The sequence below is a fragment of the Salmo salar genome, chromosome ssa09 (genome assembly GCF_905237065.1).
Source record: "Salmo salar chromosome ssa09, Ssal_v3.1, whole genome shotgun sequence".
NCBI lineage: Eukaryota > Metazoa > Chordata > Actinopteri > Salmoniformes > Salmonidae > Salmo > Salmo salar.
The window spans coordinates 46,175,347-46,189,873 of NC_059450.1; the positions used below are offsets into that span (position 1 = coordinate 46,175,347).

A 14,527-nucleotide genomic window follows, 5' to 3' on the forward strand; every position below is an offset into this window, starting at 1 on the left:
GGTGGAGCAGTCTGGTCCGGACTACCTGTCAGCCTGCGGCAGCAGCCCCAATCTGCTATCTACGTCCACAGCCTCAGACCCTGGTAAGGACACACAGACTGTCGCACGCACGCCCACGTGCACACACACACATACACACAGACTGTCGCACACACGTGCACAAACACACACACATGCACACAGACTGTCGCACGCACGTCCACGTGCACACACACATGCACACAGACTGTCGCACGCACGCCCACGTGCACACACACACATGCACACAGACTGTCGCACGCACACCCACGTGCACACACACAGACTGTCGCACACATACACACAGACTGTCGCACGCCCACGCACGCACACACACACAGACAGATGTGCGCGCACGCCTCACCATGTCCTCTTACAGTATGTCTGGGTCACTTGTTGAATTGATTGAGGATACGCCTACTCTAAATTTGAAACAATCTCTTCTATTCCAAGCTATCAGTTATTCAAACAATGTATTTGTCAGTAATTCAAATGTATTCAAAGGAAAGAAGGTGTATCGAACTGTGTTTGTGGTGTAGATTTATTGTAGTATTCACATGCAGTGGTTCAGTACTCTCAGATAGAATCCCGTATGCTAGAGATAGGACCCTCAGATTGTACGCTAGAGATAGGACCCTCAGATAGAATCCTGTACGCTAGAGATAGGACCCTCAGATAGAATCCTGTACGCTAGAGATAGGACCCTCAGATAGAATCCTGTACGCTAGAGATAGGACCCTCAGATAGAATCCTGTACGGTAGAGATAGGACCCTCAGATAGAATCCTGTACGGTAGAGATAGGACCCTCAGATAGAATCCTGTACGGTAGAGATAGGACCCTCAGATAGAATCCTGTACGGTAGAGATAGGACCCTCAGATAGAATCCTGTACGGTAGAGATGGGACCCTCAGATAGAATCCTGTACGCTAGAGATGGGACCCTCAGATAGAATCCTGTACGCTAGAGATGGGACCCTCAGATAGAATCCTGTACGCTAGAGATAGGACCCTCAGATTGTACGCTAGAGATAGGACCCTCAGATAGAATCCCGTATGCTAGAGATGGAACCCTCAGATTGTACGCTAGAGATAGGACCCTCAGATTGTACGCTAGAGATGGGACCCTCAGATAGAATCCCGTATGCTAGAGATGGAACCCTCAGATTGTACGCTAGAGATAGGACCCTCAGATTGTACGCTAGAGATAGGACCCTCAGATAGAATCCTGTACGGTAGAGATAGGACCCTCAGATAGAATCGTGTACGGTAGAGATAGGACCCTCAGATAGAATCCTGTACGGTAGAGATAGGACCCTCAGATAGAATCCTGTACGGTAGAGATAGGACCCTCAGATAGAATCCTGTACGGTAGAGATAGGACCCTCAGATAGAATCCTGTACGCTAGAGATAGGACCCTCAGATTGTACGCTAGAGATAGGACCCTCAGATAGAATCCCGTATGCTAGAGATGGAACCCTCAGATTGTACGCTAGAGATAGGACCCTCAGATTGTACGCTAGAGATGGGACCCTCAGATTGTACGCTAGAGATGGGACCCTCAGATTGTACGCTAGAGATAGGACCCTCAGATTGTACGCTAGAGATGGGACCCTCAGATAGAATCCCGTATGCTAGAGATGGAACCCTCAGATTGTACGCTAGAGATAGGACCCTCAGATTGTACGCTAGAGATAGGACCCTCAGATAGAATCCTGTACGGTAGAGATAGGACCCTCAGATAGAATCCTGTACGGTAGAGATAGGACCCTCAGATAGAATCCTGTACGGTAGAGATAGGACCCTCAGATAGAATCCTGTACGCTAGAGATAGGACCCTCAGATTGTACGCTAGAGATAGGACCCTCAGATAGAATCCCGTATGCTAGAGATGGAACCCTCAGATTGTACGCTAGAGATGGGACCCTCAGATTGTACGCTAGAGATGGGACCCTCAGATAGAATCCCGTACGCTAGAGATGGGACCCTCAGATAGAATCCCGTACGCTAGAGATGGGACCCTCAGATAGAATCCCGTACGCTAGAGATAGGACCCTCAGATAGAATCCCGTACGCTAGAGATAGGACCCTCAGATTGTATGCTAGAGATAGGACCCTCAGATTGTACGCTAGAGATAGGACCCTCAGATTGTACGCTAGAGATAGGACCCTCAGATTGTACGCTAGAGATAGGACCCTCAGATTGTACGCTAGAGATAGGACCCTCAGATTGTTCGCTAGAGATAGGACCCTCAGATTGTACGCTAGAGATAGGACCCTCAGATTGTTCGCTAGAGATAGGACCCTCAGATTGTACGCTAGAGATAGGACCCTCAGATTGTTCGCTAGAGATAGGACCCTCAGATTGTACGCTAGAGATAGGACCCTCAGATTGTACACTAGAGATGGGACCCTCAGAGTTTTATGCTATAATATAGTCCTAGTCGGTATTAGATAGATAGAACGTCCCAGCCCTGCCCGTCTGTGAGGAAAGCAACCGGTGGTTACCTAGGTTACCCCATTGGCTCACGGCAAAAACTTGACCTTTTTCAAACACAATTTTCTTGTGGTCTCGTTGTTTTAGTCAATTACAAAACTGCATTTAAGAAAAGTGCAACATGTCTGAAGATTACTTTTCAACATTGCCTTCTCCCGAGCGTTCTCACTACTTAGAAAAATGTAATGTTTGTTTACCCCAATTTGTGGGCGTGGTGTAAAGTACTTAAGTAAAAATACTTGAAAGTACTACTTGAGTTGTTTTTTGGGGTATTTGTACTTTATTTTACTATTTATATTTTGGCACATTTTACTTCTCTGCATTCCTAAAGAAAACAATGTACTTTTTACACCATACATTTTCCCTGACACACAAAAAGTACTCGTTACATTTTAAATACTTAGCAGGGCAGGAAAATGGTCCAATTCACACACTTATCAAGAGAACATCCCTGGTCATCCCTACTGCCTCTGATCTGGCGGACTCACTAAACAGAGAACATCCCTGGTCATCCCTACTGCCTCTGATCTGGAGGACTCAGTAAACAGAGAACATCCCTGGTCATCCCTACTGCCTCAGATCTGGTGGACTCAGTAAACAGAGAACATCCCTGGTCATCCCTACTGCCTCTGATCTGGAGGACTCACTAAACAGAGAACATCCCTGGTCATCCCTACTGTCTCTGATCTGGTGGACTCACTGGCGTGTTGGACGTACCCCTGGCTATCCATAAATTTAAAAAAAACAAGAAAATGGTGCCGTCTGGTTTGCTTAATATAAGGAATTTGAAATGATTTATACTTTTACTTTTGATCCTTAAGTATTTTTAAAACCAAATACTTTTTGACTTTTACTCAAGTAGTATTTTTAATGGTTGACTTTCACTTTTACAGGAAATGACTCAAGTATGTTTACTTTTACTCAAGTGTGACTTTTGGGTACTTTTACCACCACTGGCATGGTCGAGGGAAATTCCTTGTTATTACATGACATCGACCCGGGACTATAACCCTCAGAGTTCTATGCTAGATTATAAACTGGGTGGTTCAAGCTACGAATGCTGATTGTCTGACAACTGCGCTATATCCGACCGTATACCAATGGGTATGACAAATCATTTATTTTTTACTGCTCTAATTACATTGGTAACCAGTTTCTAATAGCAATAAGGCACCTTGTGGTATATGGCCAATATACCTTGGCTAAGGGCTGTATCCCTAAGAACAGCCCCTGGCCGTGGTATATTGGCCATATACCATACCGCCTCAGGCCTAACTGCTTAAATTTAACCCTCAGAGAGTTCTATGCTAGAATATAACTCTTGACTTCCCCCCCTGCTTGCGATGATGATGATGATATGTGGTTGTTTTACCTTTAGTTCAACGCACTGATTGTGACTGTGGATAAGGGCGTCTGCCGAAGGACTAAAATGTAACTTGTGTCTTTCACCAGATCCTGATGACAGTGTGAACGGAGACAATCCCAGTACTCGTCCCAGCCGACCACAGAGGACGGAGAAGAAAGACTACCTTGTGAGTACATCTGATCTGGTCATTTATGAACATTTGAACATCTTGGCCATGTTCTGTTATAATCTCCACCTGGCACAGCCAGAAGAGGACTGGCCACCCCTCATAGCCTGGTTCCTCTCTAGGTTTCTTCCTAGGTTTTGGCCTTTCTAGGGAGTTTTTCCTAGCCACTGTGCTTCTACATCTGCATTGCTTGCTGTTTGGGGTTTTAGTCTGGGTTTCTATACAGCACTTTGAGATATCAGCTGATGTAAGAAGGGCTATATAAATACATTTGATTTGATTTGATCTACTTGTTGAACGTCTTTCAAAAAGTATTCACTCCTTGACTTTTTCCCCATTTTGTTACGTTATAACCTTATTCTATAATGGATTAGATTACAAAAATGTTCCTCATTAATCTACACACATCCCATAAGGACACAGCAAAAACATGTTTATAGAAATTGTTTGTAAATGTATTAAAAATAAATGAAAAAATGAAAACCTGCTTCAGAGTGCTCAGGACCTCAGACTGGGGTGATGGTTCACCTTCCAACAGGACAACGACCCTAAGCACACAGCCAAGACAACACAGGAGTGGCTTCGGGACAAGTCTCAATGTCCTTGAATGGCCCAGCCAGAGCCTGGACTTGAACCCGATCAAACATCTCTGGAGAGACCTGAAAATAGATGTGCAGCGACGCTCCCCATCCAACCTGACAGATCTTGAGAGAATCTGCAGAGAAGAATGGAAGAAACTCCCCAAATACAGGTGTGCCAAGTTTGTAGCCTCATACCCAAGAAGACTTGAGGCTGTAATCGCTACCAAAGTTGCTTCAACAAAGTACTGAGTAGTAGCTCAGTTGGTAGAGCATGGTGTTTGCAACGCCAGGGTTGTGGGTTCGCTTCCCACGGGGGGCCAGCACAGGAAAAAAAAAGAAAAAATGAAATGTATGCATTCACTACTGTTAAGTCGCTCTGGATAAGAGCGTCTGCTAAATGACAACAAAAAAATAAATAAAAATAAAAAATGTAAAGGGTCTGAATACTTATGTAACTTTGATATTTCAGTTATTATTCTTTTTTATATATATATAAGTGTGCAACTTGTTTTTGCTTTGTTGTCATCGGGTATTGTGTGTAGATTGATGAGAAAAAAACAATAATTTAATCAATTTTAGGATAAGGCTGTAACGTAACAATGTGAAAAATACTTTCCCGAATGCACTGTATATTGTTGCTTAAAAATGGTCTGAAATTGAAACTGATAAGCATGTGAAAAAAATTACTGTATAATTTCTTTTTTTTTAAATGTTATACTACACTGAACAAAAATATAAACCCAACATGTAAAGTGTTGTTTCCATGTTTCATGAGCTGCAAAAAAAATCCTAAATTATTCGTACGCACAGAAAGCTTATTTCTCACAAAGTTTCTGCACAAATGTGTTTACATCCCTGTTAGTGAGCATTTCTCCTTTTGCTAAGATAATCCATCCACCTGACAGGTCTGGCATATCAACAAGCTGATTAAACAGCATGATTATTACACAGGTGCACCTTGTGCTGGGGGCAATTTAAAGGCCACTTTAAAATGTCCAGTTTTGTCACAACACAATGCCACAGATGTCTCAAGTTTTGACGGAGCGTGGAATTGGAATGCTAACAGCAGGAATATCCACACTTTCTGTCTGTAATATAACCCTTTTTGTGGGGAAAAACTAATTCTGATTGGCTGGGCCTGGCTCCCCAGTGGGTGGTCCCTCCCAGTTCCACCCTTGACTGCACCCCAGCCCATTCATGTGAAATCCATAGATTAGGGCCTAATGAATTTATTTCAATTGACTGATTTCCTTATATGAAATTGTTGTATGTTGGGTGTATATTTTTGTTCACTATAATACAATTGCTCAAAGAAATATATTTTGTTTAACAAGTAATACTTTTCTCAACTGTTTTTAATATGAGATTTTTTGGTTTTATGAGTTGGAAAACACATTTAGAGGGATCTTAGACCATTCCTCTATACAGAATCTTTCCAGATCCTTGATATTCTTCATCTGCCTTCTACAATTAAAACCACAGGTTTCCAATGGGGTTCAAGTCTGGAGACTGAGATGGTCATTAGATAATATTGATTTTTATGGTAAATTAACCATTCCTTTGTGGATTTTGATGTGTGTTTGGGGTTATTGTCTTGCTGGAATATCCCCTTGTGGCCAAGTGTTTTTTGGTTAGAATGTCCTGGAACTGGGTAAAGTTCATGATACCGTTGACCTTAACAAGGGCCCCAGGACCAGTGGTAGGAAAATAGCCCCGTAACATCAGATACACCACCATATTTTACAGTAGGAATGAGATTATTTTCTGCTGATGCATTCTCATTTCCACACCAAATCTACCCCTGGTGTGCTTGGTGAAAGAGGTCTATTTTTATGTCGTCTGACCAAAGCACCAGTTCCAATCCAAGTGTCAATGCCGTTTTAGTAAACTCCATGTGTTTACATTTTGTTGGATGACATGGAAAACAAAGCTCTTTTGGCCAAGCATACCAGTGGTGGATTTCGCGTCGAAATGAAAACGCAGAAGAAGAAAAAAACATACCTATTGTAAAATATGATGGTGGATCTTGTTGAAAACGTTGACTAAGAAGACTATGATAACATAATGACACTGAGGCTGCATCCCAAATGCTAACCTATTCACTATAAAGGGGTTAACTGTATAGGAACGGTGTGTAATTTGAGACGCAGACAATGAAAGGGTGTGCTTGAAGTAAACAGTCAAATCATATGGGAACGCAAGAGCTGTCATTACAGTCCCTGGTTCGAATCCAGGCTGTATCACATCCGACCATGATTGGGAGTCCCATAGGACAGCGCACAATTGGCCCAGCGTCGTCCGCTTTTGTACAGGGTAGGCCGTCATTGTAAATAAGAATTTGTTCTTACCTGACTTGCCTAGTTAACTAAAGGTTAATATGTTTGTATTTTTTTGTAAGTATGTCCTCCTCTCCTCATCCAGTCTGATGTGTGGCTATTTGTTTCTCCTCAGAAACCTGCCATCAACGGCCTGCCGCCCACTCCTAAAGTCCTGGTGAGTGACCCGTCTCCATGAGTCTGAGACCCTATTCCCTTCATACTTTAGACCATATTCCCTATATAGTGAGCTGTCATAACTGTCTGTGAGCTGTCATAACTGTCTGTGAGCTGTCATAACTGTCTGTGAGCTGTCGTAAGGCTGTCGTAACTGTCTGTGGGCTGTCGTAACTGTCTGTGGGCTGTCGCAACACTGTCTGTCGTCACTGTCGCGACACTGTCTGTCGTCACTGTCCCGACACTGTCTGTGAGCTGTCCCGACACTGTCTGTGAGCTGCATAATAACAGCGGACTGTAGTTTTTGTGGTCATGTGTGTTTTGTGGTTATCCATCTCTCAAATTCCCTTTTAAAATACCCTGGCTGACATTTTAAACATGATCCATCTAAAGACCATACTTAAATGGATAGTTCACACATTTTTGTTTCTCCAAAATAAACATTTTAATCTTCTTTACCCTGGGAGCAGTCTTTGGACAAGGAGACATTTGGGTTTGTTTAGGTTCTCATTTGTTCCTCTATATCACTGCTCTAGATGGGGGCCTGTTTCTCCAAGGTGTTTGATGGCTGCCCACTGAAAATCAACTGTGCCACGTCATGGATACACCCTGATACCAAAGGTTATACACACACACACACACACACACACACACACACACACACACACACACACACACACACACACACAAACACACATAACAACGTTTCATTGAGTGAGTGTGTCACACACTATTCAATATATTTCTACTGTTTTATTTTAGACCAGTACCTTATATTTGGGACAGAGGATGGGATCTATACCCTCAACCTGAATGAGCTGCATGAAGCCACCATGGAACAGGTAGGAGCACATGGGGCTCTCTGGGATAACCAAACCATGACTCAGTGATTTTGACCTGCAGTACTGGGGCTCTCTGGGATAACCAAACCATGACTCAGTGATTTTGACCTGCAGTACTGGGGCTCTCTGGGATAACCAAACCATGACTCAGTGATTTTGACCTGCAGTACTGGGGCTCTCTGGGATAACCAAGCCATGACTCAGTGATTTTGACCTGCAGTACTGGTGCTCTCTGGGGTTAACCAAGCAATGACTCAATGATTTTGACCTGCAGTACTGGGGCTCTCTGGGATAACCAAGCCATGACTCAGTGATTTTGACCTGCAGTACTGGGGCTCTCTGGGATAACCAAGCCATGACTCAGTGATTTTGACCTGCAGTACTGGGGCTCTCTGGGATAACCAAGCCATGACTCAGTGATTTTTGACCTGCAGTACTGGGGCTCTCTGGGATAACCAAGCCATGACTCAGTGATTTTGACCTGCAGTACTGGTGCTCTCTGGGATAACCAAGCCATGACTCAGTGATTTTGACCTGCAGTACTGGGGCTCTCTGGGATAACCAAGCCATGACTCAGTGATTTTGACCTGCAGTACTGGGGCTCTCTGGGATAACCAAGCCATGACTCAGTGATTTTGACCTGCAGTACTGGAGCTCTCCAGGAGGAGGACTTAGGATCACTGCTTTCAAGCACTAATATTATGAGGTCTGTTGTCCGCTGTATCCGTAATGTAATGAGTTATTCAGTGTCTTCATTGTCTCATGTTCCCCCTCTAGCTGTTCCCCAGGAAGTGTACCTGGCTCTATATCATCAACAACAATCTGATGTCTTTGTCAGGTGAGTCAGTAAGCAGGGCATAACATTTTAACTTTTTAGTCCACCAGCCACTGTGGCAGGTAGATTTAAAAAATATTTTATTTACCAGACAAAAACTGATGAGAGTGCTTTGTAATGTTTCTAAAACAATACATGTATTAATATTAAGAAGTAATGTGGTATATTTATTTAGATGAGAGAAAAATGTTCACGTGCCCCTTTAAGGGTGGAAGGTTACTATGGTGACGTGACAGTGAGTCTGACTAGTAGCCGTATGGGTCTTCTCTTCCCTGGCTGTTGAAAACTCAAAACATTGAAAAACAAACCTGGCTTGTGAACAAAACAAAGTAAAATAGCCAAGATGTTGCAGCGGGAGGTGAAATAGGCTATATGAAATGCTCGCACTGGTGGGTGGGACACCACAATGTGGCTGGTGAAATGGACATGTTACCAGCCAATGTCAAAATCTACCTTTTGGCAGGTTTTCATTTTAGGCCCCGTCAGTAAGACAGATACAGGTATCACATCATATATATTCTACAGCAGCCAGAAACCTCTGGTAATCACATCATATATATCCTACAGCAGCCAGAAAGCTCTGGTAATCTCATCATATATATCCTACAGCTGCCAGAAACCTCTGGTAATCACATCATATATATTCTACAGCTGCCAGAAACCTCTGGTAATCACATCATATATATCCTACAGCAGCCAGAAAGCTCTGGTAATCACATCATATATATCCTACAGCTGCCAGAAACCTCTGGTAATCACATCATATATATCCTACAGCAGCCAGAAAGCTCTGGTAATCACATCATATATATTCTACAGCTGCCAGAAACCTCTGGTAATCACATCATATATATTCTACAGCAGCCAGAAAGCTCTGGTAATCACATCATATATATTCTACAGCAGCCAGAAAGCTCTGGTAATCACATCATATATATTCTACAGCTGCCAGAAACCTCTGGTAATCACATCATATATATTCTACAGCAGCCAGAAAGCTCTGGTAATCACATCATATATATTCTACAGCAGCCAGAAACCTCTGGTAATCTCATCATATATATTCTACAGCAGCCAGCAACCTCTGGTAATCACATCATATATATCCTACAGCTGCCAGAAACCTCTGGTAATCACATCATATATATTCTACAGCAGGCAGAAAGCTCTGGTAATCACATCATATATATTCTACAGCTGCCAGAAACCTCTGGTAATCACATCATATATATTCTACAGCAGCCAGAAAGCTCTGGTAATCACATCATATATATTCTACAGCAGCCAGAAAGCTCTGGTAATCACATCATATATATTCTACAACTGACAGAAACCTCTGGTAATCACATCATATATATTCTACAGCAGCCAGAAATATGTTGTTCAAAAGCTATTGGAGACAACTTCTATAAAGTGTATCGATAGTTTTGTAGTGAGTCTTGAATGTCTTTATGGCGTGAAATTGTATGTAAAAGATAGCCAGATGATGTGAATGGCCCCGGTGGAATAGATACCAGTTTGTCTAAAATCTATTAGGAGGACAACCTCAACACACAGTGAGTCATGAATAACACGTCTGTCTTCATGGCCTGCTGTATGGAGTAGAGAAAGGGATCATGGACCAGACCAGTGGTTGTAAAACTCCTGGTTACAGTAGCAATGTAGATTAGTTTTATGTGAGAGAAGAAGAACTCTTATTGTAGCTAGATGATGCATGTCCCAATGTGTAGCTTATCAGCACACCGAGCACTTCCTGGTTAAATAAAGGTAAAAAACCTCCTGAGTGGTGCAGTGGTCTGAGGTACTGCATCGCAGTTCTAACTGTGCCACTAGAGATTCTGGGTTCGTGTCCAGGCTCTGTCGCAGCCGGCCGCGACCGGGAGGCCCATGGGGCGGCGCACAATTGGCCCAGCGTCGTCCGGGTTAGGGGGAGGGTTTGGCCGGCAGGGATATCCTTGTCTCATCGCGCACTAGCGACTCCTGTGGCGGGCTGGGAGTAGTGCACGCTGACACGGTCGCCAGGTGTACGGTGTTTCCTCCGACACATTGGTGCGGCTGGCTTCCTGGTTGGATGGGCATTGTGTCAAGAAGCAGTGCGGTTGGGTTGTGTTTTCGGAGGACGCACGGCTCTCGACCTTCGCCTCTCCCGAGTCCGTACGGGAGTTGCAGCGATGAGACAAGACTGTAACTACCAATTGGATACCACGAAACTGGGGAGAAAAAAGGGGTAAAAAAATAAAAATAATAATACATTTCATTTTTTTTAAAAGGTAAAAAAAAATAAAAAATACTATCTGGGTTTTAACCACTTGGTTGCTGAATTTATCTGTTGTAAGAAAGTGAAAGTAAACATTTCTTACTTATTGGAAATGAATCCTTGGGGGGTACGTCCCCAATACGTCCTTTCTCCTGAAGTATGCACTCGTTTGCTACTCCCCAAAAATCTAAACGCGTTGGGTTGGTGGAGGCATGGCCTAATGGGAGTTTCTACCGTATTTCTTATTCAAAAGGCACTCGCACATCTGAGCTATCTTTGTTGCAGTTGCCTGGTAACAGTTGAATAAAACGAGGGGGGGGGAAAAATAGTAACACTGCTCTTATTATTAAGCTTTACATATCGGCCTCACGACTTTAGTCAGAGCTTTAACATATTTCTTATACCAGTCATTTCATTTCAAATCAGTGAAGGGAAGTGAACAAGTGCACACTTTAGGAGGCAGGAGAGAGAGTTGGGATATAGCCTAGGTAAAGTTCAGTGTGATGTGTAGTGCCATTCTACTGAAGAGTAGGCCCTATGCCCCGGCTCAGAGAATATCTAATCTCTGGTTTCTTCTTCTTCTCTTCCTCTTGGGCTCTGTCCCGCTTCCTCCTCCTCCTCTCCTCTGGTCTGGCTTGATTTGGTATTCTACTAACCGGCTTCATCAGAAGGTAATCATCACATTCACAAATCATCATCATCATCGCAGTCACACCCCTCATCGTCATACCTCTTGTATTTTATCCCACCCTTGTTCACCCCTAACCAGGGCTGCAACATTTTGGTTACTGTCCCAAAATTCCTGTTTTTTCCAAGAAATCGTAGTTAGAATATTCCTGGAATCAGTATGGAATAAGCAGGAAATCCAGGAATCCTTCGACTGGGATTTCTAGAAAACTGAGGGAATTTGGGTAAAATGACCAGGATTTTACATCCTTACCATTCTCAACATCAAGCTAACTTCATCCCAGCCACATGCGTGTAATGTTCAGATACAAATTAATATGATATCATATAGCTCCTTAAAACGAAATTGCTGTTGATGGTGACTACGTCTACACTAATAATAATAATACTACTAAGTGTTTCTGCCATGTATCCTCTTCTCATCTAGTTTCCCTAGTCCTTCAATCTATCTCTGTGTTGTCGTTTGTCTGTTCAACTATACAGGAATGTTTTGGGGAGATGTCATGACCACTGTAAGAGATGTGACCCCCAGAAACAACGTCATGGCTACATCCCAAATGACTTTCTATTCCCTATATAGTGCACTTCTTTTCCCCCCCCCCGGTCAACAGTCGTGCCCTATATAGTGCACTTCTTTCCCCCCCCCCGGTCAACAGTCGTGCCCTATATAGTGCACTTCTTTTCCCCCCCTGGTCAACAGTCGTGCCCTATATAGTGCACTTCTTTTCCCTCCCCGGTCAACAGTCGTGCCCTATATAGTGCACTTCTTTCCCCCCCCGGTCAACAGTCGTGCCCTATATAGTGCACTTCTTTTCCCCCCCCGGTCAACAGTCGTGCCCTATATAGGGAATAGGGTGCAACACATCCCTGGTTTTCCTATAATGTGATTGTTTGATTGTGTGATCACAGGGAAGACCTTCCAGCTCTACTCACACAACCTGATTGGGCTGTTTGAGCAGCTGAAAAAGCCTGGCCTCGCCTCTCAGTTCCACACACACCGCTTCCCAGACAAGATGTTACCAAGGTGACACACACACACACACACACACACACCACTTCCCAGACAAGATGTTACCAAGGTGACACACGCACACACACCACTTCCCAGACAAGATGTTACCAAGGTGACACACACACACACACACCACTTCCCAGACAAGATGTTACCAAGGTGACACACACACACACACACACACACACACCACTTCCCAGACAAGATGTTACCAAGGTGACACACACACACACACCACTTCCCAGACAAGATGTTACCAAGGTGAGACACACACACACACACCACTTCCCAGACAAGATGTTACCAAGGTGACACACACACACACACACACACACACACACACACACACACACACACACCACTTCCCAGACAAGATGTTACCAAGGTGACACACACACACACACACACACACACACACACACACACACACACACACACACACACACACCACTTCCCAGACAAGATGTTACCAAGGTGAACACACACACACACACACACACACACACACACACACACACCACTTCCCAGACAAGTGTTACCAAGGTGACACACACACACACACACACACACACACTGCTTCCCAGACAAGATGTTACCAAGGTGACACACACACACACACACACACACACACACACACACACACACACACACACACACACACACACACACACACACACACACACACACACACACCACTTCCCAGACAAGATGTTACCAAGGTGACATACACACACACACCGCTTCCCAGACAAGATGTTACCAAGGTGACACACACACACACACCGCTTCCCAGACAAGATGTTACCAAGGTGACACACACACACACACACACACACACACACACACACCCGCTTCCCAGACAAGATGTTACCAAGGTGACACACACACACACACACACACACACACACACACACACACACACACCGCTTCCCAGACAAGATGTTACCAAGGTGACACACACACACACACCGCTTCCCAGACAAGATGTTACCAAGGTGAGACACACACACACACACCACTTCCCAGACAAGATGTTACCAAGGTGACACACACACACACACACCACTTCCCAGACAAGATCTCACCCAAGTGAGAGACACAGGGTCTATTCTATTGTCCTCAACAGAGGCTGTGTTGACACTATATGACTGTGTTGACACTATATGACTGTATATGACTGTGTCGTGTTCAGTAGGCATGAAACAGAGAGAAATGGGGAGATACACTGGCTTGCGAAAGTATTCACCCCCCTTGGCGTTTTTCCTATTTTGTTGCCTTACAACCTGGAATTAAGATGTATTTTGGGGGGGGGTTGTATCATTTGATGTACACAACATGCCTACCACTTTGAAGATGCAAAATATGTTTTATTGTGAAACAAACGAGAAATAAGACAAACGGTGAACTTGAGTGTACATAACTATTCGCCCCCCAAAGTCAATACTTTGTAGAGCCACCTTTTGCAGCAATTACAGCTGCAAGTCTCTTGGGATATGTCTCTATAAGCTTGGCACATCTAGCCACTGGGATTTTTGCCCATTCTTCAAGGCAAAACTGCTCCAGCTCCTTCAAGTTGGATGTGTTCCGCTGGTGTATAGCAATATTTAAGTCATACCACAGATTCTCAATTGGATTGAGGTCTGGACTTTGACTAGGCCATTCCAAGACATTTAAATGTTTCCTCTTAAACCACTCGAGTGTTGCTTTAGCAGTATGCTTAGGGTTATTGTCCTGCTGGAAGGTGAACCTCCGTCCCAGTCTCAAATCTCTGGAAG

General features: G+C 43.9%; 1 protein-coding gene across 11 annotated transcripts in view; it reads left to right on the top strand.

Annotated features, from left to right (window-relative positions):
* LOC106611444 (mitogen-activated protein kinase kinase kinase kinase 5) overlaps positions 1–14,527 on the top strand; it is a 142,094-nt gene that overhangs the window by 106,416 nt on the left and 21,151 nt on the right. For 9 of the 11 annotated variants that reach the window (XR_006771010.1, XM_045723721.1, XM_045723723.1 and 6 more), the window contains 8 exons: positions 2–83; positions 3,967–4,046; positions 7,079–7,120; positions 7,656–7,740; positions 7,882–7,961; positions 8,739–8,799; positions 11,722–11,724; positions 12,650–12,764. Coding sequence is in view for 10 of the 11 variants with exons in the window: in XM_045723721.1 (XP_045579677.1) it covers positions 2–83; positions 3,967–4,046; positions 7,079–7,120; positions 7,656–7,740; positions 7,882–7,961; positions 8,739–8,799; positions 11,722–11,724; positions 12,650–12,764 (548 nt within the window). In the remaining variant the exon portion in view is untranslated. The remainder of the gene's footprint in view (position 1; positions 84–3,966; positions 4,047–7,078; positions 7,121–7,655; positions 7,741–7,881; positions 7,962–8,738; positions 8,800–11,721; positions 11,725–12,649; positions 12,765–14,527) is intronic. The other 2 variants (XM_045723724.1, XM_045723729.1) reach the window with 1 other exon arrangement.